General features: G+C 40.9%; 1 protein-coding gene across 10 annotated transcripts in view; it reads left to right on the top strand.

The window, feature by feature from the left end:
- Rimklb (ribosomal modification protein rimK like family member B) overlaps positions 1–25,325 on the top strand; it is a 49,554-nt gene that overhangs the window by 2,904 nt on the left and 21,325 nt on the right. For 6 of the 10 annotated variants that reach the window (XM_020181555.2, XM_074076113.1, XM_074076109.1 and 3 more), the window contains exons 1-2: positions 12,281–12,611; positions 21,715–21,945. In XM_020181555.2, the coding sequence (XP_020037144.1) occupies positions 21,771–21,945 (175 nt within the window). In that variant the 5' untranslated portion in view covers positions 12,281–12,611; positions 21,715–21,770. Of the gene's footprint in view, positions 1–11,886; positions 12,035–12,279; positions 12,612–14,041; positions 14,088–21,714; positions 21,946–25,325 lie in introns of those variants that run through there. The other 4 variants (XM_074076107.1, XM_074076110.1, XM_020181554.2 and 1 more) reach the window with 4 other exon arrangements.

Below are 25,325 nucleotides of genomic sequence, written 5' to 3'. Positions count from 1 at the left end.
TATCAATGTAGTGACCAAAAATATTTAAAAAGAGAAACAAGACTGAAGGTATGACTCAAGCAGTAGAAATCCTGGTTTGCAAGTGTGAAGTTCAAATCCTAGTCTTGCCAAAATAAATAAAATAAGACCAAAACCTAAAAAAAGAACTCCAAAGAGGAAACAAAAGTCCAGATAAAATATATTCAGGAATGGTAATAGAAATCTTGAATACCATTCATAGACTGCATTTGTTTTGTGTATGTGGTACTGGGGTTTGAACTCAGGACTTACACCTTGAGCCACTCCACCAGCCCTTTTTTGTGTTGGGTTTTTTTCTAGATAGGGTCTTGCAAACTCTTTCCCCAGAGCTGGCTTTGAATGCCAATCCTCCAGATCTCTGCCCCCAGAGTAGCTAGGATCACAGGCATGAGCCATGGGTGCCCAGTTTACCACAGGCTTCTTGAAGAAGGAAAATTACCAAATATTCAAAATTCCAAATAATCTTAGCCCTTTATGTGGATAGCCCAAAAGTGGAGGTTCACCCTAAATCACAGCTTAGCAGTAGCTTCCCAGCTACTCACTTTATTCTGATTTGCATTCAGAGGAGTGCTGGGATACCTCCACTATAGAGCTGAGAACAGCAACAGGGCATGCTTTCTGCCCTCCCCTCCCCACAGCTTTTCTCTATGCCATAGAAGTCTCAGTGGAAGCCTCATGCCCCTTGGAGAGGAATCCAATGAGCCAGAAAAATGCAGACAAATCAAAACAATGTAGATCCAAGACAAGACTTTGGAATCAGATATTCATTCACTGGTCATCTTTCTGGCATTAGGAAAACAGGATAACAGATCTCATGAGGGCAGCTCTTCCAGTTCTATTAAGGACTCTGCAGTCAAGAGCCAACACAGGAGAAGCTCATCCCTTCAGGTACATGTGGAACTCAGCAGCCCACATAGAAACACTCAACATCAATTGCAGTTGCACTCTGAACACGCAAATGTGGGTGCTACTACCTGAAGCAGGCTTCAGATGAGATCAGTATACTCATCACTTCATTTGCTGCCTTCTAGAATTTGGATTGTGTAGTTCTGCATATACTGAATAATCCTTCAGGTGGCCACAACCCTTAGACATCTATAAAGCCTGATTGTAGACAGCAAAGTGTTCCTCTGGAACAAAGAGCTTGGTCAGGGAGCACGGGGCCTTTGAATCTTTCCATTTTTGCTGCATAGCAACTGCTGCAGAAAGGCAGCAAGCCTTGTGGGCATATCTGTGGCCATAATTGGAATTGCAGGTACTGTGCTCCAAACTGCTTCTAGACCTTGAGGCAACATCAGGTGAGGATGACTGAAGCAGCAGCAGCCTCCAGAAAGCAGGAAGCAATGTTGTGCTGTCTTCCATTCAGTCTTTTCACGGCAATGGGAAAGCTCTGCCCCTAACATCCAATCCTGTTGGCCACAAGTGGGTTTGAAGACCTACCTTACTTGGCAAAAATCAAAGACTGGGTGGCTGTCCAGTGATTTTCCCACACAGGGAAGATCACTATTAAGAAAGTCCATTCTTGTTCTTGGTGGAGTCTTCTGTTTCATTGATCTATTTGTCTACTCTTTCTAATACCACAAGGTCTCTGTTGCTATAGCTTTATAGTAAATCTTGAAGTTGGGTAATGTTAGTCCTCTGACTTTGTTCTTCTGTAATACTAGGTTGGTTATTCAGGGTCTTCTTGTTCCACGTAAACTTTTTTGAAAGCACTAGAGCTATACCTCAGGCCTTGTGCATGGTCAGCAAGTGCTCTATCACTGAGCTACACCTCCAGCCCCTCTATATAAACTTTTGAATGAGTTTATTGGCATCCACGGCTTGCTTGGATTTTGAGTGGGATTGCATCTGTAGATCGGGTTGGGAAGGTTTTGACATTATTGAGTCTCCCTATCCATGAACATGTAATATCTATTTATTTAGTTCTTTGATATTTTTATTATTTTAATATTATTTTATTAAGGTTTTGAAGTTTTTTTCATCTAGATCTTGTACATATTTTTGTTAGATTTATACCTATGTATTTGATTTTTGGGTTGCTAAGGAAAGTGGTATTTTTGAGACAGAACCTTGCTATATAGCCCAAGTTGGCCTCAAACTCTTTATCATCCTGCCTTAGTTTTCTAAGTGCTGAGATTACAGAGGTTTGGGCCATCCCATCAGGCTCTATTTTAAATTTCAAATTCTCCATGTAATGATTAACCTCTGTGTGTGTGTGTGTGTGTGTGTGTGTGTGTGTGTGTGTGTGACAATGGGAATTGAACCCAGGGCCTTGGGCACACTAGGTAAGCACTACACCAGCCCCAAAGTGATTAACTTTTGTATACAAACCTTGAAACCTGTAACACCACAACAAAAAGGTAAAATTAATGCTCTTTAGTGTGACTTGATGCATATAAAAATGCAGTTTTGACCACATATGGTAGTGCACAGCTATAATCGCAGCACTGGGGATGCTGAGGTGTTAAACCCAATGCATATTTAGGGAGAGCTCCACAGAGGAGCTGTGGAAAAACAAGTGTTTGTAAAAAAAAAAAAAAGAAAGAAACTGTTGCATCAAAACCATCCAATGTGTATCAAAATGAAGACTCTTGAACTCTTTGCCCTGGAGGTTGCAATTCTGTAAGATGGTGGGGATAAGAATATGACCTTCACAACCATCTTCAGATGATTCTGGCTCAAACCAGACTTAATGCAGGCTTTCTTGCTTTATAGCAGTATTTCTCAAACTTCAGCATGTAAACTAACTCCCCAAGGTAAGATTGCCACATGAAAATAGGATAACTAGTTAAATGTGAATGTCAGGTAAACAACATAACTTTTAGGAATTAAGTGTCCCATTTAAATACTGTAATATTTGAGACAAATCATCCTCTTATTTAAAATCCAAATGTATCTTCTTGCTAAGCATTAGTAAATATCTTCAGATTAATAGTTTAAGTTTCCCTTGTGACAGTTAATTTGATGCTGTATTTTGTCTTTTTAGGAATTTTCAAAATATAATCTCATCAGATGATTTTTCTGCATGACCAATTCTCCTACTGATTCCAGAAACAAAATACTCCAGAGTGAGTTGGTGGAGTGGCTCAAGTGGTAGAGCGCCACCGGGCAAGAGTGAGGCCCTGAGTTCAAACCCCAGTACTTCCAAAAAATGAAAATTTTAAAAAGCTCCAGAGAAGTAATATAATTGATCTTTCTTCATACTTTTACCTCATTTCTTTGTTTCTCCTATTTTATTTATTTTTACTTATTGACACAGGATCTGGCTGGCCTGTAACTCACTATTTAGCCCAGGTTGGCCTCAAATTCATGATCCTAATGTTTCAACTTCCCAAGTGCCTTTTTTCTGTACTGGGAATAGAACCCAAGACCTCACCCATGCTGGCTACTACTGACCTATCTCTCCAGTCCTTGTTTCTCCTTTTACTTTCATGCATCTTGTTGCATTTATTTTTTCACCTCCTGCTTCCTTCTGTTTCTCTACTTTTATGCAAGTGTGTCTTCACAAAATGAAATTGCTACTAGGGCTCGTCCTTTCTCTCCTTTCTTCCTTTGTGCTTTTCTTTTCTCTGTCCCTCTGTCCTTCCTTCTTTCTTCCCAAGCTTTCCATTTCGAAATTAAACTCCGTAGAAACAGATTAGGGTATGAGGAAGCAGTTTACAGGAATGTATTCCTAAAGGAGATTCTATTCTGTCCTTTTGGTAGAGCAAGTTCCCAGTCAGGGCGACAGGGACAAGAAACAATTGCTGTGCTAGAAGATGTGCTAGGAGAATGATGGATGGCACTGCAGTCAGGACTTGGAGAACTGCAGGAAAAGGAGCAGAGTCATTGCCAGGCGGCTTGAGGGGAGGAGGTGTCTGGAAGGAAGAGCCAGTCAGGAAGGGCTTCAGAAAGGGGTGGAGAATGCACTGCTGTGTGTGCTGCCTGGAAGATCTTTCTGCAGACATTGTTTCTTTGTGAGCTGTTGGCAGAGGCCATGTGCATGCACATGTATGCGAATGTATGTGGTGGTTCTTTCAGATCAGGGGTCTATGCGAACTGCTGACTGCAAGAGACAGGAATGGGTTGTTGAAAAAGCTTTTGCAGTCAGAGTGCTTGTTTGTGGTTGTGTGGCATGTGTGATTGACTTTTTGCCAAATGCGATGTTCTGGTTCCAGCTCTGAAAGTTTAGTGGAAGTCTAGCAGACTAAGCCAAGACACAACATAGTCAGAATTTAGAAGGAAGTACGGGAGCAATATGAGATGGAAGCAGAAACTGTTGCAACAAGAGATAAAAGGAGATTTAGGGTGGGGGGGGGATGAAGAAACGGAAGATAAGTAATAGAAATTTCTTTCCTTTGTAACAAAGGAAAAGAAAATTTACAAAGGAAAGAAATTTCCAAGGATGTGCCAAAGAAAAGCAACACAGAGACAATGGACACTCCAAGTTTTTTCCTAGTACCTCTGTGAGATAGGTCTCCATCTTCCTTCTTTCTTTCTGGACATGGTTTATCTTGAAATGCATATCATAGGTATATTTTGGTATACCAGGAGGTATTCAAAACTGTTAACAATTATCCAGAAAGAAGCATTATCAGTTTTAGATGATTAAACAAAAATAATTTTTCCGTTATTATACAAGGGCTTTTGGACATAATGGGAGGATATTAGTTTGGATCTAAGGATTCATTGAACAGGATTAGAAAATTATTTTGGTAATTAAAATAATGTGTAAGACGCATGACTTATTTCAAAAGCAGGATACTGAAATGCACCCTAACTCCACATTCCAAAAATTATTATTGTTATTACCTTTTAAAGTTTAACAGGGACCACCCACACCTGGAATGGAATATTTAACTTAGTCGTGAGATTTTCTTCTAGATCTGGACAGGTAAATGCAGAAACAGAGTAACTTTTAACTTGGCTGTGAGCTGAGGAGAAAAGTCCTAATTGGGAAGATCCCAGTTTGCTTTGTTGCCAAAACAGTAACTATATTAATTTCAAGTTACAACCACCGCCATGTCTTTTTCTCAGAATTTTGCTCACTTCATTTTTTAAGACCTAAATAATTAGAAAGAATTACAATTATATACCCAAGATACCTTTGCTCTATTCATTAATCTGTCTTTTGTTTCATTCAGACATCATTTTTTCCATTTCTTCTTTTTTTCATCTGCCTTTCTCCTTTGTCATTTCTTCCTCTCCAGGTTTCTCTGGATTTGATTAAGGTTCACTTTTTTTTCCTCATTCCTCTCTTCTTCATCAAAATCATTCTTTTTTCAGATTTTTCTTTCTCCCCATTGCTTTCATGGTGTCTTTGTCTCCAGCAGAGGGGCTCCGACAGTAAGAGCCAGGCCTGGAAGCCAGGTCTGAGAGCCAGGCCTGGAAGCCAGGTCTGGGAGAAAGCAGGCAGGAGGCAGAAGTGGACTGTTTCTACAACCAACCTATAAAAGCCAGACTTACAGCCCCACCAGTCTGCCTTTAGAGGGTCTCTCCACCTCCCCACCTGAAATTCCACATCCCCAAACCCCTTTTCTCAGTGACATCATTCTCTACCAGCTGTGATGTCAGGAACACTGACCCACTTTTACCCTCTTTTATTAGGCACTAAACCATGGTTTTCCATTAAACTGGTTTTCTGCTAGACCCTCGTTGCTCCAGTATGTCAGTGGTCCCTTTTTAAATCTTGTTATTTTACAGACTTTCTTAAGACAGTTTTATTTTTCATATCTAAAGAGAAAAAACAAAGACGAAAAGCTTTTATGACATTAGCAAATTCATTAGACTTAAATGGAGCTCTGCTTTACTCATCCAAAACAATCTACACATAATTGAAGAATCATGCATGCATTAGCAACTTTTTTGTTGAATCTTTATGGGTGACATTTGTTAGATGGATTCTTAGATCCTTTGTGGCAAATTCCAACATGTACCATTATTTTAAAAATTTTTAATAGCCCAAACAGCCGGCATTGATATCTAAATTAAACTTAACAAGAAGTGGGAAAACTGTAGCCAACTAATTTTACAGTCTTTTCATGGGTTATAAGAAGTGTTGGAGCCAGTGGCTCATGCCTGTAATCCCAGCTACTCAGGAGGCAGAGATCAGAAGGATCATGGTTCGAGGCCAGCCTGAGCAAATAGTTCACCAAACCCTATCTCGAAAAACCCTTCACAAAAATAGGGCTGGTGGAGTGGCTCAAGGTGAAGGCCCTGAGTTCAAACTCCAGTACTGCCAAAAAATAAAAAAAAGTGTTGGAACAAAGTGGTTATCAGCACATACTTTGTTACTTGGATTCAAGTTGGCTCCACCAGTTAGTGGAGGTTCTGTGACTTTGACAAGCTACTTAACACATGCCTCAGTTTCCTTGTTTGTAATGATACTCAAACCCAGTAGTATTGTGGAATAAACAGCTTATTATATACTATAAAAGCTCTTAGTATATTCCATGATCTAAAGTCGGTTCGGCTTAAAATGAGACAAGGGATGGAGATATAACTATGTAACACAAACATTTCTGTGATATTTTCTTCATGCCTAAGTCTAAATTCACCATTTATTTATTAAGCGGGCCAGTTGTCCAGAAAAGTTCTGGGAAGTAGCAAATCCAATGGGGACCTGTATAGTAAGAGACACTTCTGGTACTTTCTCTGTCATTTCCCATTGGTCTTGTTTTCCTTTTTTTCTTTCTTCACTGTGTCAATTTGTAAGGCTAAAACCCAAATTGAAAGGCACTGAAGGAGAAGATGAATCAAAAAAAGAGGGAGTTGAGGGATTCACCGGTTGATGGAGAGAGGTTAAATAAGAAAAACAAAGAAGGCTATAAATAAATGAATAAATAAACAAATAGCTCAATGACCAATATGGGCTTGAAACCAAGAGAGTAGAAATGACTTAAAATAAAATGAAGAAATAGGGCAGGTATGAATTTGAGCAGAATAGACGACTGCTATTTCTTGGCATGTAGGATAATTACACGAACTTTAACAAATAGTGCTCCCTAGTCTTTATTTTTTTTCATTGTACAAAAGATAGCAAAGGACCAAGACCATGGCTATGGTTCCCACCCTTTAGAGATGTTTGAATTAATTAACTCTGTCAGGGTGCTGCTGGTACATAAATGGATGACAGATCCACATAATGCTTATGTTATTTGAATATTAGTCCCCTGGTTGGAGTTCATGGATAAATTGCTTCCTTGCACCAAGTGAGGGATCTTGCGCCTTTGATGAAGTTTCCTACATCTTTCTCCAAGACTTTCATCTCTTCTGTTCCCCACCATCACTTTTTTTGTTTTTTTTGGTGTTTGAACTCAGGGCTTCATGCTTGCAAAGCAGGCACTCTACCTCTCTGCCACACCTCCAGTCTGCTTTGGCTCTGGTTATTTCTGGAGATGGGGCCTGGCCTTGAACCTCAATCCTCCAGATCTCAGCCTCTGAAGTAACTAGGATTATAGGCACAAGCCACGGGTACCTGGTCCTGGTATATATATATATATATATTTTTTTTTTTTTTTTTTTTTGTGGGACTAGGGTTTGAACTCAGGACTTTGTGCTTGCAAGTGCTTTATGGCTTGAGCCACGCCTCCAGTCTCCCCCCACCCACTTTATTACTTGGCTCTTGCTATTTAGAAGCACATATTGCCTTTTCAAATTTACTTATCTCATTTTTTCCTCTATTCTTCCAAAATTGGTATTTTAAATACTCCCATGGATGAGTAATCAGGAGACCAGGAAATTGTCAGTAGTGATTTAATTTCATTGTCTCAATTGTCTCCTGTTGAGGGGACTAACAATGTTTGCTCAACTGTTCAAGGTTGCTTGAGGTGACAATTTTATAAATGTGAGTGCCTTAAACAAGGAGCATTCTACAGATATCTATTTCAGTCTCCTTAGGACACTGTTTTCAAACTTCAATGCATTTAAGAATTACTTGATATGCTTATTAATTAAAAATGCAGATTTAGGGATGATTTTAGCTTTGGACTGCCATGAAGTGCGGCTACACAGGGTGATTTAGAAGGTCAGAGGTATGGGCCACGGAATCTACATTTTAAACAAGCTTCCCAGGTGATTACTATGGAAGAGAAAAAAAATCTTAACCAGATGCAATTAAACAGTGGGGGAGAGGGGAGACCCACATTGCCCCTCTAAGACTTTTTCTATTCGTTCAATCGCACCTTTCTCTGATTCAGCCAATTTGAGATCCTTCATTCCTTTCCCCACCCCATCCCTCTTTGTGTCTGGCATGGCATTGTCTTAGCAGAGTTAAAGGCACTCAGTTTAATGTGCAGAAATGGAGTCGAGGGAAAGGAGGAGGGACGTGGGAGGGGAAAAGCTGGAGCAGTGTTTAGCTATTCTAACTGCGAAGACTTGCTGGCTGGTTCTAGCCGGCTGGCTCTGGGAGAGGAAGCGGTGCCCAGAGCTACATTTACTGCAGCTGCTGTTCCTTTTCTTGCTGAAGGTTCTGCTATCAGACCTCCACCACCTTTTCTAGCCACGTGATTTTTGCAATACTCACACGAGATACTCTACAAATAGTACTATTTTAAGATACTGATAAACCATCCTGGATTCAGGGATTAAATTCATGTTTACAACTCTCCTGATTCAGTTTTGACCAAATCCCAGCTTGTTTTTGTCTTTAAACTCAGAAACATTTGCAACAGTGGTGCCTATGGGGCATCTAAAAGATTTTCAATTGACCTGCAATCTAGAAAAAACTTAGTGTTGCTCCATGAGTGAGTTATGCTTTTCTATATACACACCTAATAAAAGCAGAATCAAGAGCCAAGGAGAGCCAGGGGTGGGGACACATGCCTATGTAATTCCTGCATTGGGAGGGTCAGAAGTTGGAGTCCAGCTGAGGTGCCAGTGCCTCATGCCTGTAATCCTAAAATACTCAGGAGGCAGAGATCAGGGGGATCACAGTCTGAAGCCAGCCCAGACAAATAGTTCGTGAGCCCCTATCTGGAAAAACCCTTCACAAAAATAGGGCTGGTGAAGTGGCTGAAGGTGAAGGCCCTGAGTTCAAGTCCCAGTAACACACACACACAAAAGTTGGAGTCCAGCCTGGGCTACATAGTGAGACTATGTCTTTATAAAAAGTTGGCTGGCTGGACCTGGGCAAGATTGTTAGGTAGATTTTGTTTTCATCAAACCTTTGCTTTCATATATCTTCCTGGTATTTTGATGTTCTGTCACCAGGAACTTAAAAATTCTTTGTGCTGCCATTGTATTCTAACCAGCGAATGTGACTGAACAACTGAATTGAGCAAATATCATGTGCATTCAACACAATCAAATATAATTTAATTCTAACATCTCTGTTGGATTATACTTAGGTGCACATTAAAATCCCCTGAAGAGCTCTAACCTCTTGGCTCCCTTGGAATTGATCACCCATGGATACCAAGGGACACCTGTGTTTATTAATTCATGAATAACTTATGCCAATTTAGAAGTAGCTTAAATATTTATCCTTAAATATGCAGGTAAGTAGAATAAGAACCTGAGAGGTTAAGTTACTATAGAAGATCACACAGGCAGTGGAACAGGAAATCCAATCTAGACAGCCTGGCTCCAGCAGCTTCGCCCTTGTTATACTTCAGCTCTTAAAAGACTCTCAGTATCCTTAGGGAAATCAGCAAAACAAAACAAAACAAAAAACCAGGCAGCAGACATATGATGAAACTATACTAGTAACCGAATGAGAAAGGAGTGATGGACAGAAGTTGTTAGCTGAGGTGACTGAGAAGGGGACGTAACCTACAAGGAAAGCTGGTGAGGACAGGCAAAAGTCCTTGGATTTCAGTGCCACCTAATCTCATCCATTTTTGGAAGCTCTGTGGCTCTTATGTATCTAGGGATAAAAGCAAACTTGGTGTGGTTTAGAGAAAGGATAGACTGAATTTGTCTCAAAGACTTCACCCATTGAGATGCTCCCACATTCACGGACATGCAATGAATATATATTGCTATTACCACACATACCTAAACCTTGTGTAATTTCTCTGTAATTGCCATGTGACTATTTTGGCATCAACTTGAATAATAATGAATATTGAGCACTTACCATTTTACATGCATTATGTTTGAGTTACCTTCTTAATCCTTATCACTTAATAGAGTAGTGCTAATGAGCTCTTCATTTTGTTGGTGAGAAAACTGAGATTTATGGAAGTTAAGCAACAATCCCTTGTAGCTAATAAGTAAAGCTGGGATTTCAAATCAGATTTATTTGACTCTGGGGGATGCTAAGTTACTTATAGGACTTCCCAAGGGATTCAACTGACCTTAGAGCCTTCTGACAAATAATTCACTGGTTAAAAATAAATGGTGGATGATTAAGCCAAAACAAGTTTCTTAGTACTTTTGAGAGCATATGTTGCTATCCAAAGGAAATAAAAGACCATACCTGTGTACACATCAATCATGAAGCCTTAAAGGTTAAGACTGAATCTATTATGTACAGCCTCTCTTGGCTCTGGTTGTGGAAATGGTGAAAATTTCAGCTCCCTCATTACTTTATACAAAAAAATATGGAGAGTGAAATGATCATTATTAACGTGAACCTTATTTTATCAACATAGTGAATAAGCCTTATTGGATTTGTTTAAAAAGTAGTCCCCTCCCCCACCCTTGATGTAAGTCAAAGGTAGTATTGTATTCATCAAGAATATTTTGGGATGTTTGTGGTAGTTTAATGGGTGACAGCATTTTTGAAGTTCAACTGGCACAGAGAGTTAATAGTCTGATATTCCCTATCTAGTACAACCCAAGGTTCTTGGCCTTGGATGGTCAGACCAGGGCTGTCATTTTTTTCCCAGGCAGCAGGGGCCCAGGGTCAGCAAGACCCTGCTGTAGGACACAAGTTATTCCTTTAGAGTTAGCAAGACAGAATGTGATTTTTTTTTTTTTTCAATGAACACCCAAAACGTCATTCTCAGTCATCAGGTCTTCTGACTCCCCTGTCTAACTCCTATATCAGGTTCTAAGGACTCTCAGTACCCTGAAGGAAGTCAGCAAAAACACTCCTAACAGATGATGAAATTATTGGGAAAGAAGTGCTGAGTAGAAGTTGTTTGGGTGAGGTTATTGAGAAGCGGATGTGACCTGTAAAAACTAGTTAGGACATTGTTGTAGCTCACATCCAGAATGACTAAAATTATTTGGAAAATAATTCTAGACAGGTAAAGGAGGTCCAGAAAAAGGTAGTAATATAACTGAACATATTCAAATTCTTAGCGTCCTTGAGATTATGATTTTACTTCTTCATGGGGTTTTAGAATTTACAAAATGCTTACTATAACAACTTTCATTCTCACAGTAACCTTCGAATAGACTTTTAGGTTTATACTGGTTTGTAAGTGTAAGTGGCAGAGCTGGTTGCATCTATAGCTTCAAATCTGCGCGTTATAGACATAGTCTTTGGGACAGGAGTTTGCAATGCAGCCCAGGATGGCCTTGAACTTGCAATCTTCCTGCCTCAGCTCTCCCCTTCCTCCCTCCCACCCCCATAGTGCTGGGATGTAGTTTTAAAATTTGCTTCTCCCTATACAAAGACATTGTCCGTATCCATGCATGGATAAGGACCATGTTACAGACATCAATGATCTTTCTCCCCAGATCTTTGCCTCCTGGAGGGCAGGACCAGGGGAAGAGGACTGGAGGAGGCCGAGAAGGGCCGGGTAGGAGGCGCGGTTCGCAGGCAGGACACTGCGTGGAGCTCCAAGGGGATGGGGGAGGCTCGCGGCCTTGTCGAGTGCAGAGGGCTGCAGCCTCAGCAGGGACTGTGAGGACCGGGAGGGCGCACAACGGAAGGGACTGATCTCGCGATTTCGAGTTGGGACCAAATCTCGCCCCCCACCCGTTTCCCTTTCTCAGCGAGGACGGTTTGGGGCGGGTGGGAAAGCGCGTGCTCGGGGCGCTCTCGAGCTCCCTACTCCAGCGCGCGCGTGTCCGTCGCTCTGCAGCTCGGGAGGCCAGCGATGGCTGTGGCCGCGGACCGGGACCCGGGCGGGTCTCCATACAGGTGTCAGATCCGCGGGGCTGGCTTCCTCCTTTCCTCCAAGGCCCTCGACCCCTGCCCGCCGAGCTGCGAAGCCGAGAGGGCGGGGCGGGGCCGGGACGGGGCGCGCGCGCGTGCGCTCTGCTCGCGGGTGGGGCGGGGCGGGGCGGGGGGCGCGCGCGACGCCTAGGTCTGGGGGAAGCGCGGGGCGGCCTCGGCTGGCGTCGCGCGCGCGCGCGCTCTCTCTCTGTGTATGTAAACGGGGCCGCGCGCGCGCGCGCGCGCGACAAGCGAATGAGGGAACGAGGAGCGGACGGGCGCGAGCTTGTGGGAGTGAGTGAGTGAGAGAGTGAGTGACTGAGCGAGCGAGTGAGTGTGTGTGTGGGAGTGGGGGTGAGAGAGAGGCATCCCGACCGCGAGGCCGTGAGAAAGTGGGCGAGGACGCGCGGCCTGGCTGCGGGAGCCGCGGGCGGCGGAGGAGAAAGGAGGCGGCTCCCGGCATCCCGACCCCTCCCCCTCCGCCTCAGCAGACTTCCAGCCGGACCCGCGGCCCGCGCTTCCTCCGAGGCCGCAGCCCGGCCCGGCCAGGCCGCCGAACCAGGTGAGCGGCGGGCCGCTGGTCCCTCGGCGGCGTGGGGGCGTCGGCGGGGGCGCGCCTCGGGGTCGCCGGGCCGGGCCGGGCCGGGAGGGGCGGGCGGAGCGCGTCGGGCCCGTCAGGGGCTCGGGAGGCCCCGGGAGGCGAGGCGGAGCCCCGAGGTCGCCCGGGTGCGGGGGGCCGGGGACGTGCGTGAGGGAGGCAGAGGCCTCGCCGGTCGGGTTTCCTGCCAGGAGGGGGGTGTGGTGACCCGGGGATGCTGGCGGCAGTGAACCTGCGGTGGCCGACCTGTCTGTCCCCAGGGGTGTGGCTCCGCTTGGTCCCTGTTCTCTCGGGAGAATTCCGCGATGGAAAGGTGGGGGGTGGTGGTGGCTGTGTGGTTCACCCCGCGCTTGCTGTCCTTAACTGAAAATTTTGGAGAGTCATTCTCCCTTTTCCTTTGACGGCTTTCTGGATAGGAAGAGGGTGACCAAATAATTGCTTGTCCATAGGATTATTCTCCCCCAGTCCCATATAGAGGATAACGTCACCCTTATTAATTTATCTTTGACCCCAGATTTGTAATCCCAGGATCTGATCCTGTTTGTGAATAGAGGTGGGGCGTTAATTCTGTTCTATCAATGGCGTTATTATACTAACTGTGCTGAGGAAAACTAGAATGTAAATTCTTTCAATTTTTTCATTAATTGCATACATCTTCCCCAAGTCTTTGTGGAGTTGGGTTAAATTCTTCGTCAGTGTGGAAAGTATACCAGTTTAATAAGGAAGATTTTCCTTTTGTCAGCTTTGTTATTTTATTACTAACTGTAACCATTAAGACGCAAATGTTATTTAAATCTTTCTCCCTTTCACAATATTGTGTAGTTTTAAAAAATCAGTTCTATTTTGTTTTAAGTCTTTAAAAACAGTTAATTGGCAGAAATACTTTTAAGGTACTCATCTGGAATGAAACACAACTTCCAGTTATGGCTATATAATGTTAAAAATTTTTAATTGTCACTTTAATTTTAAGAAGTCATAGTTAATTCCTAATAGTTCTGTGTGTTACCGGGTTAGTTCGTGAAAGGAGAAAACTATTTTGTTTTCAAGTACTCTTAGAAAGAAACCTATCTCATCAGTGCTATTAATTTCAGTTATTAGTTTGGCAAATGGCTTTTTTTTGTTTTGTTTTGTTTTTTAATCAATCTTTCTCTGTCTCCCTGTTCTTTCATGTCTTCTCTTAACTCCATCAGGTGCTGGAGTCCTTTGTCAGGGAGGGGGGCGGTCTGATTCTGAGGAAAGAGCTAAGGGAGAAGAGCAAATTCAGTCACATGCAGTGTGGGGGGAGGGAGTTGGGTAAGAGCTGAGCATCTAAGCCAGAGCCCATTGCTCAGCTGTAATTCTACTTACCTAAGTTTATAGTGTATAGTTTTTGTATTTTTCTTATCTTTCTTTAGAGTTCCCATTGAATACAATGACTTCAGGAGTTGCACCTGGAGACAGGTGAGAGTAACAGCCCTCCCCTTCCCTCTTTTCTCTCAGTCTCCATTTGCTCTCGGAAATTACTAGCAAAGTCTTAGATGTTGTCTACCCCTTTCTCAGCCATATTGTGAAGAAACACACTAAAGTGGACATTCTTTTTTTTCTTCTGATCATTGAACATGAACCAAGTGTCAGGCATAAGTTTGGGACACATGGACAAGCATATCTTTGATTTGCTTTTTTCTTTTTGGTGGTACTGGGATTGAGTTTAGGGCCTCAGGATTGTTAGGCAGGTGCTCTACTATTTGAGCCATGCTCCCAACCAAAACATCTTTTAGGTACCTCTCTATTCCCCCTTTTCTCTGGGGCTTACTATTGAGCATAAAGTCAGTAGATTTTCTTAAAGCTCCCTTTTCTGTGAGCTGGATGACTGATGGACCATGACCACTAGTAGGAATTGAGGGAAAGGAACAGAGCAGAGAGTTGTTCATCTTCCAGGAAGCAGGCATAGAGACATTGTACTGAGTGAAAATAGGTGGAGGAAGAACTTCTATACCCATGAGAAAAGCCAAACATAGAGTAAGGAGGATAGCTTATTGTTTGCTCCTTGCTGGCAGCTGTTTTGGGGGACACTTTAGTGATATAAATTCCTAAAGAGACTATTTTTACAGCAGGTGAGTTTGCAGAATATTCTGAAAGTGGGATTAAGTCAACAAGTGTAAGAGAAAATAATCTTTAGAAATTATGATACTTATTCTAAAACCCAAAGGAGATGATTGTGATAGGATCAGTGATACAGGTATTACTTAAAAATATTAGCTGTGCTGACATGTGCAATTGTCTTGAGAGGTTGAGTAGAGGGATTAGGTACAGATGTTGGGGAAATTGTCTTTCATTACTTGGAGTTTTCCTGCTTGTCATATTAGGATTGTTCAGAAATAAAATAGTACTTCCAAAAATATCTTGCACATATGTATTTTAGATTCTTGTGCCATGGGTCTGTACACTCTAGGCTTGCAGAAAAAGGACTGACTTTCTAACTTCATAGTAACTAATGCTGTGCTGTTATTTTAATTTTCCAGGGTATGTGTGGTAGTGGGGGGGGGGTCTCTCTCTCAAACTGGCCAGGAGGACAAAGCCACAGCTAGCCACTTTTCCCTTAGAAGGTGGTCTGCATGGAACTCATCTGCTTATATCTTTTACATCTTTTTTCCTCTTACTGAAACTTTGTTTTTTGTTTTTTTTTTTTTGTTTTCACCTGTTTCAGGATCAGTGGTATGATAATGGAAAGTTGCATTAGGTTTTTTGAGTAGTGCTGGGGATTGTACCCAGGGTTTTGTGCATGTTAGGCAAATGCTATCTCAATTATACCCCTAAAACTCCCCCCCACCCCATGTACTTTTCAGAGAAACTTTAAAAAAAAATTGACAATTACATTTAGATCTTAAGGGGACACAAATTTGCCTGGTATTTAGTATTGATTTGGCATAGCCAACTCAGTAATTCCTTAGCTTGTCAGTTTATGTTCTCTGCTGCCCACTGGGGATAGCAGCAGAGAATAACACAAATTTGGGTTCTGTCTTCATGGAGGTTTCAGTCAAGTTTCAGTGATCACTGTACTTTTTAATCAGTTAGTTCTCCCATTAGTGTCTGGAGAAGTGTACTAAGTTCTCATGAAATGTGTACCATCTTGTGGATTGACAAGTTGACTAAACAAAAACCTGTGTTTATGTGCCTGATTAATTTTACTACTTTTTTTTAACCCCCCCCAAAGTAACCATATGTTATGAGTTTATAATAAATTCAAAACTATCCATCCCTTAAATGTGTTCACTCTGTGAAACATTAGCTCCTTGTATTCCATTTTTTTTTCTTTTTCTCCTGACACTAGCTTCATGTCTTAAAAGTTTAGACATAATTTCTCAAATACAATGTAGAATTGCTATGTAAGATCAGAGACCATTTTTTTGCTAATTTGCGCTCCCATTTTGGGCAGCATTTGAGCTTTTGGTACTTTTATCAGAAAACTGCATCTGAAATTCATAAAAATTGACCATAGTGATTTGGAATTCTCCCCTTGGTGATTTGGGGTGCTCAGCTGTTAGGTTATTTCTCTGACCTGTAATTTAGTTAGTCAAGCCTTGGGCTTGAGTAAATGAGTAGAGTTTTAACCCTTTTTCAAAGTACAGTAATATCTGGAAAGAAAATACGAGGACAGGCCTGATATTTATGTTATATACTTTGAGCTGCACTTATGCATTGAATCTCAGGAACTTTTTCCAAAATGTGTGCCATGTTCCAGGCCTATTTGTAACTTTTCTATATTAATTAAAAACATTGGCAGTTTTACTTGGATTTCAGAGAGCCTTTCCGCCTTGCCTTTTTATAATGCTTTGTAGGTTTTTACACTATAGTCCAAATTTTGGGAGAATTTTAGTAATCAAGCTACATATAATTTAAGTAAAAGCATTTTTATGACTCTAGTTGGAAAAATGAAAAAATTTGCAGTTCATGTATGGATTTTAAAAATTTTTTTCTAGGGTCATAAAATACACAGGAAATGATTTTAAGATGTAAAGTTCAGTGGCATTGAGTACATTCATGTTGTGTGACCACTGACTTCAAAACTGACCCTCCATGCAGTAAACAAATCCTCATTTCCCTAATCCAGCCTCTGGCAGCTACTGTTCTACTGTCTATCTCTATGGATTTGACTAGTCTGGGTACCTTATGCAATGTTTGTCATTCTGTGACTGGCTTATTCCATTTAGCAGTGTCCTTAGAATTCATCTAGGCTGTAGCATGTATCAAATACTATTCCATTGTGTGTATATACATCCTGATTTGCTTATTCATGCATCTGTAGATATCTGGTTTGCTTCTGCCATGTGGCTGTTACCAGTAATGCTGCTGTGAACATGGATGTACAAATGTCTGTTCAGACCCTGCTTTCAGTGCTTTTGGGTTTATACCCAAATATTTACTTAGTTGAGGTCTTACTATACAGCCCAAGCTGGCCTTAAACTCCATCTTATCCTCCTTAGCGCTGGGGTTGCCTTTGTGTCCTCACACTGGCTTCTGGTTTCATTTCTTTTGTTTTGTCTCTAATATGTAGTCAAAGCTGGCCTGGAATTCAGCTATATAGCCCATGCTGGGTTCCAACTCCTGATCCTCCTGCCTCTGCTTCCCCAGTGGTGGAATTACATGTGTATATCACCACCATGCCCAGCTGTATTATTATTTTTTTTAAATGGTAGCTATCCTAATGAGTGTGAGGTGGTGGTTAGCTGTGTGTGTGTGTGTGTGTGTGTGTGAGTGAGAGGGCCAACCAGGGTGGCCTGAGATCAGGTCTTACCTTCTCAACCTCTTCAGTGTTGGGATTAGAGATACACAGCTCATTGTAATTTTGATTTGCTTTTCACTAACAAGTTATGTTGAATTTCTTCCTTATGACATTTTAGCATCAGATCCTTTTTACCTTTGTGGTAACACTATGTCTAATTTTTTTGAACTCTGGTATCTTCAGGTGTAGTGAAGATAGGCACTTAAATAATGAATTACTTAACTGACTACTTAGTCTTGTCTACTTAGTACTACTGTTTTCATACTTTGCTTATCTGGAATTGTGACTAATTTTTAACTTTGAATAGTTTGCTAGTCAATTCTAGTATTTTCCCCCCCTTCCCCCTGCCCCCTCCCATATACCCCCCCACTGCTCCCCCCACCCCCCTTCCCCCTTGCTACCCGACAGAAACTATTTTGCCTTTATCTCTAATTTTGTTGAAGAGAAAGTATAAGCAATAATAGGAAGGAACAAGGGGTTTTTGCTAGTTGAGATAAGGATAGCTATACAGGGAGTTGACTCGCATTGATTTCCTGTACACGTGTGCTACCTTCTAGGTTAATTCTTCTTGATCTAACCTTTTCTCTAGTTCCTGGTCCCCTTCTCCTATTGGCCTCAGTTGCTTTAAAGTATCTGCTTCAGTTTCTCTGCGTTGAGGGCAACAAATGCTATCTAGTTTTTTGGGTGTCTTACCTATCCTCATACCTCCCTGTGTGCTCTCTCGCTTTATCATGTTCTAGTATTTATTAGAATGTAGAAATACTAAGAGTCATGATAAAAATGTAAAAGTGTTTTTTTTTGCTAGTGTGAAGAGAGTCCTATTTAAATACTTAATATTCCTTGCTTGCATGCAATACTCAGTGATGTCAAGGGAGTAATTTCTAATTTGTTTTATTTTTTATTATGGTATTGGGGGTACATTGTGACATTTTAAAAAGTCCAGTTTTTGAACAGGGTATAAGGTATAATTGTTAGGATTAGATCCAGTGACCTGTAACAGAGAACCCTTAAATATCATCAGCGATATATCAAAGACATTTAGAACTTTGTACAGTTGTCAGTGTTCACGTCTTTTAAATTTAGGTGCTCATACTTTCTAGGCAAGTGCTCTAACCACCTGACCCACACCCCAAACCCAAGTTCTTTCTAACACATACCTGTGTCTTTGCCAGGGTTGGCCTGTGTCCTCAGCATCCACGTGGTTGCTAGAGCTGTAGTCATAACAGTCATATTTCAGGTATAGGATGAAGGAAGAGCTATGGAAGAGTATACCTCTTAAGTATGGTCTGGAAGTTGCAATGTAGTACTTTCACTCAAATCTCTTTGGCCAAAGTTAAGTTACATGACTGTATCTAGCTGCAAGAAATTCTGTGGGATGCGTTATTTTATTTACATGGCATTACACCCAACTAGGTTTTAGGTATTAAATTACTGAGGAAGAGGTAGAAAATGGATGTTGGGAGACAGTTGGCAATATCTGTCATAGAATGTGAGGATTTTGAAGTCATTCTTGTGAACTTTATCACTTTCAAATTGAGACTTTATACAATCCTAGCTCCTGTGCTAGAACTTCACTGCCAGATGAAGTTAAAAGGGATGACTATAAACATTAGAATAAACTAACATTATTTGGTACATAAAATCACTCAGAATGTGAATTCGTTTTCTTTATCCGCATTCCCTGTGGTGGTATTTTTATGTATAGTGGAAACAATACAAAAAGAAATCAGAAAATCCTACTCCAGTCCTGGCTTTACTGCTGTGTCCTTGGTGGTCTTTGTTTAAAATGGTGATAGTATATGCACCACTGGTCATTGTTAGGATTATGAGTGTCTCCCACAAAGAAACCATGACCTATGTACCTCGTGCTCCATGCCTGACCAGAGAGCTGAGTTTGTAGAATCCCTGTACTGCCCTTCCAACAGTGGGTGGTTTGCCTCCAGCTTTCCTGCCACCTGTACCAGGACTGCTCCTGGGCCACCTGCCAGGTGTCATTCTGGAAACTCAACCTGAGTGACAGGTGTCTGAATGGGGTGTTCAACTATGAGTCAGATATCTTAACAATACCTGTCAGAGGTTTCATGTGCAAAACATGTTGACAAAGTTTTGTAACCCTTCAAAAAGGGAGTTTTAATTGTGTGATTACAGAATCCCTGAAAAAATGATGTTGCTTACATCTGTAGCCTGTGCAGTTCCAACAGCTGATGTCAGTATCAGCAGAACATTTTTGCTTTCCAAGTGCCAGTGGCTGTAACATCTTGTTCTGATTGCTATTGGGCAGGAACTGTCACTCATGTGGAAGGCTAGCATGCAATAAAATTAATCATCCATGAAGAGTTGAGGTTCAAAAAGCAAGGGAAGCACTGACCTGGCTCCAGAGTATTGGAAGTTAATGACAGAATATTTTTTGTGGTAACTGGGGTTTGAACTCAGGGCCTCTGCTCACAAGGCAAGAGCTGTATGACTATGAGCCACCTCCCCAACCCTTTTAGTTATTTTTCAGATAGGGCCTTGTGTTTTTCCTTGAGCAGGCCTCAGACTGTGATCCTCTTCCAAAGCTCTCCCCTAACTGGAATTATAGGGATGAACCAGAGCACCCAGCTGTTGGTTGAGATGGGGTCTTGGAAACTCTCCCCTTCCCCCAAGGCTATCCTCAAACTACCATCTTCTCAATTTCAGCCTCTCATATATCTAGGATTATAGAAGTGAGCAACTAGGGCCCAGCAAAACATTTTTTACAGTTCCTTCCTCAAGGGAAGGTAAGGATCTTCTGTTGATCCTCTGGTACAGCCATTTGTTTTGTGGAGCTTTGCCTTTCGATTGTTTCCCCAGGTCCTGGAACGCCCTGTGTAACGATAATCTGTCTTCCTAGTGAGCACTTGTACCATGTGCAGGGTCTCTGTGGGTACAAGGCTTGGTTGGGATACACTTGGGCTTTCCCTCTGGTGTCCACAGGGAAGAGATTATAGTACTAAGCCCCCTTTTTTAAGTTAAGATACTCTTTAAGTTAAGATTAAGGTGAAGATTGTGCAGGCTTTTACTGTACCTTTCCCACAACTAGGGTCCAAGTGAAAATCTTTATCAGAACACATTAGTGGGAGAAAAGTTTATCAACAACATTTGTTGTTCAGGTGTGATGGCCAACATTCCTGTAGGATCTTGAGATTGAGGCCAGCCTGAGCTACTTAGTGAGACCCTAGCTCAAGACAAAGGACACCCACCTTCCCCAAATAAAACATCTGGAAATTGTATCTGTACTGAGCACGTATGGACTTTGCTATTACTTCAACAGTACTGCATAACAAGTGTTTACAGAGCCTTTACATTGTATTCAGTAATAGAAGTAATCTAGAGATGATTTAAAGTACACAGGAAGATGCATGCAGGTAATGTGAAAATAAACTGTTTCATATGGACTTGAGCATGCATGGATTTTAGTGAGCCCGAAACAGGGATGAGGAATGAGGTCAGACTTCTGGAACCACTCGTCCCTGGCCTTGGATACAAAGAATAAGGGTCAGCTGTATTTGAAGTTTTTGTAGGATTTTGAAAGAAAAAAAAAAATTCCCCTCTCATTCTTAAACTTGTAACCATTTTGCTTCTCAACTGTTGTCTTACTGTATGATTCAGACTCAGCAAAGTGGCACTCTGTCTCTGGGAAAAGTCCTCTTTTTTTTTTTGCATTCTAATAACTGTTTCAAAATTTCTATTTAAGGAATACAAACACTGAGTAAGAACATGCTGTCCTGAAATAGCGGTATACTATTTAGCGAATGGACCAAGGCATTTACTTGGGTTAATTAAAGTCCACTTACTCATTCTGCAGATAGTGCATAAATGATGTCAGCATTTGCTTATCTAGTACTGTGGATGACACTGTCTAAATTTCTACATAATTATAAAGCAAGGGAATAAAGTTGAATATAAAACTAATAGATACAAAAATAGTGATGGGAAAATGGAATCTTGTTGATATTGGAATCTCATTAAGAAAGAATTTGCATTTTCAGGAAAGGGGTAAAACAGTGGAGAGTAGATGATTAAAATATTCCTAGACAATACTAATGCAGGGAATGACATTGAAAGTCTCTGCAGTGTGACCTGCTGTAATTGTTGAATTATTAAGACTGTACTGGAAACTGGGAAAATGGAGAAATCTTGTTTCAGGAAAGAGTGCCAGTTTCTAAACTTAGTGGTATACAATTTTTAATTCTGAATGAATGAAAAGAAGGAATAGTATATCTCTACATGGTCCTGTTTCTATAGTATTTGCACATTATATATGCATTTTTCTCTTCCACCTAGATAAAGTTTACATTCAAGAAAAGAGGAAATAATCCAGAAAAGGAAAACAAATCAAGATGTGTAGCTCTGTGGCCGCCAGGTTGTGGTTTTTGACAGATCGTCGCATCAGGGAAGACTATCCCCAAAAAGAGATCTTACGAGCTTTGAAGGCCAAATGTTGTGAGGAGGAGCTGGACTTCAGGGCGGTGGTGATGGATGAGGTGGTGTTGACAATTGAGCAAGGAAACCTGGGTAAGTCTATGCTGTGTGATGAACCATATTATGTAGGATAGTGGGAGGGAAATTCTAACAAGTGCTCCAGTACCATTATATATATACTTATATATACACAGACACACATCTATATATAGGTTTGACTTCAGGAATCTCTGGTTTTCTGCTTTTTTTTGGCATTACTAGGGTTTGAACTCAGTTTCTTACTTGCTAGGCAGGCATTCTACCACTTGAGGCACTCCATCAGCTCCATGTGTTGATGGGTACCTAGGCTATGCCATAATTTGGCTATTGTGAGCAGTGCCGCAATAAACATTGGAGGCCAGCATCTCTTATATTTGTTGACTTCATTTCCTTCAGGTATATATTGAGAAGTAGCATAGCTGGATCATATAGAAGTTATTTTTTATTAGCTGTTTGCAGAACCCTGGAGGATAATTTGATAGGCTGATTAATATATCCAGAAAATTTGTTTACTTATTAAATGTTGCTATAGATTTAAATAAGTAGAATTACTTACCAGTGTTTATCAGCCTTCTTTTAATATTTTATCTACGGTACCTTTGAGCATCTATTGGTTCTATGTAGTGAATAAGTATTTCTGGCCTCTTGGGATATAATTACTGCCTTTATGAAGATTATGCCCACTTTATTTTCAGTCCAGTTCTATTTTCAGCATATACCTACCTTCTCAGATTATGTTACTTCATTCAGCACCACTCCCACATGCTTCTGGTCTACCTTTCTGTGTTGTAAACGTTAGAAAACCAAAGGCTGCAGCCAAGATTCCTTAAGAAATGGAGTTGGAGATGTGACTAAAGTTGTAGACCTTTGCTATTAATGCCCAGAGTGAGTTCAAAGCTCACTATTGAAAAGAAGGAAGGAAAACCTAGTTAGTGTCTGCTAAATATGCAAAATTTGGAAGGTGGATAGACCATTCATAACTAAGTAAAATATTTCATAGGTTCAAAAAGAGCTAGGATTGAAAAGCATTGCTCTTGATTTTTTTTCCCCTCAGTTGCCCACTGGACATTTTCACAGAGTTTTCAACTGCCATTTCATTCTATGCCAGTTTGTCAAAGTTTACCTGTAAAGCTATCTTATCTCAGTCAGCTTCTCTTTCTGCTTATAACATCACCTTTGTCCCATTAGCCTGACTTCGGCCAACATAATATTTTTTTAAATTATTGAGCGACAGTTTGCCACAATTTTGTTTTTCTTGTAAGCCATAACTATTTTATTTTCCTTTCACTGTTGTGGGTCAGGCTGTCATGGCCTCATTGTAATGACTGCAGCAGCCATTTAGTTCTTTTTCACATTGGTTGTTCCTCTCTATCACTTTGACATCTTCATTAACATCCATTAAAAGATTTTAGAATAATTCAGTCAGTTACTTATTTTCTTGGTGGGATCAGGGTTTGAACTCAGGGCTTCACATTTGTGGCACTCTACTGCTTGAACCACACTTATACCTCCAGTCCATTTTGCTCTTGTTATTTTTGGAGATGGGGTCTACATATGAAGTATTTGTGGCCTTGAACCACAATTTTTCTGATTTCAGTCTCCCGAGTGGCTAGGATTACAGGCATGAGCTACTGGCACCTGGCTTAGAGTAATTCCCTTCGTTATGATGTGGGATGAGATGGTGATGACATATGACAAGACATCTGTTGTCCCTAGACCTTGCCCCTTGAATGCTGTTATTGCAGATAACCAAAACTATCCCATCAAATGTTAGGGAATTGTGAAGACTACACTAATGTGGATAAAGTTATTTGCTTAGTTTTTAACCTGTGGTAAACTCTTATTCTTAGCTATGCATCTCCTCTCCCTTTATAAACAACATATGGATTTTGTTTTGAGAAATTTTCTCTTTGATATTATAGCTTTGATGGGCTATTAGGCAAGGTGCTCTGCTTTTATTATTATTAGTAAGGTAGGCTATAAGTTAGAACATTTCTTTTGTCTCCTCTTTGAGTTTGAGCAGTTTGACTCAAGGACAGAAGGAAAAAGGTGGAAATTAATCTTTTTGCTATGGTACTTTGATAAGACAATGTTGTTTCCTGCTTCCTGGATTCCTAGAATTGCCCTTCATCTTTTCTCTGAACCTTATTTTCTCATTATCATTAATATTTTTTAAATACAGGGTGGTGTTATGTAGCCCAGCTGGTCTTCAGCTTAGCCCTCCCAAGTGCTGGGGGGTTACAAGTGTGTGCATTGCTGTCCGTATTCTTTATTGGTTCTGTGTGGAATTCTTATGTTCATCTGATTTTTTTCTGACCAAATTAACCAGAGATGTTTGAGTTGCTTACAAATCAAATAACCTCAATTGATAGCAGTTAATCTAGAGGGCAGATTGCAAATGGTAGGACTGGCAGAGTGGCTCAAGTGGTAGAGGCCCTGCCTAGCAAGCATGATGCCCTGAGTTCAAAACCACAGTACTACAAAAAAGAAAAAAAAAAAATTGCAGGCAGTAGACCCTCAGAATAGGTTACCTGACACAGCATGGTACACACAGTAGTGAAACCGTCACCTTTATTCTCTTGGAACCATAGCTATTGCCACAGAATATATTAAAGTTTAGTGTTGGGAATTTGCAGTTGGGAAACTAGAATGTCTGTTTAAACAGCATTGGAGAACTTAAAACAAGAGAATGAATGAACAGTTCTTCCAGGCAACTAATGGAATTCAGGAGCTTTCCTATATTTGGGGCTGTAGGTCTAACCTATTAGAGTACATTCCTGCTAGAAGAAGTCTTCCAGTTATTATGCTGCTTAGGAAATTAGCACAGCTAGGGTTTTGGGAAGAATGTGTGTGACATTATAAGAGCTTCAGTTTTACAAATACACAGTTCCTGATTATTAAACCAAACATTTGCAGTTGGGCAGACTGGTCTTGACTCATTTATTGCTAACTTGGATCTGTAAATAATCCCTTTGTCAATGAGGGACAAAATGCTTACTTTGTAATGTGCTCAGGATTGATTACTTTATGTATGTAAAATGCTCTGGGATTGTATCTGACACATAATACTCAGTAAACAGTACTGTTTAATAACTTTTCAGAAAAAGATGGTATTCACTTGTTTATGTACAGTACATTTGGCAGTTGTGAAATTGGGATGATCTGATGTAATAAGATATTGTCCAAGAGTTATCCCAGTGGCAAGTCACCAAAGAGGTCATGGGAGTAGCAACTACTAAGTTGAACTAGAAAAGAATTATTCCCCTGAAGTCAAACTTTGGCTATCACATGTTTATAGCTGCATTCAGAAAGTTAAAGGTATTAATGAAATTGTGTAAGTTTTTCTTGATTGCCAAAAGTTGATAGAATAGATTGAATTTTAAAAAAATTGACTAAACATGGAGCCACTTTTAAACAGGAAGTCAGTCCTGGTT

This window comes from Castor canadensis, chromosome 6 (assembly GCF_047511655.1).
Source record: "Castor canadensis chromosome 6, mCasCan1.hap1v2, whole genome shotgun sequence".
NCBI lineage: Eukaryota > Metazoa > Chordata > Mammalia > Rodentia > Castoridae > Castor > Castor canadensis.
This window is presented reverse-complemented; position numbering and strand designations above follow the sequence as displayed.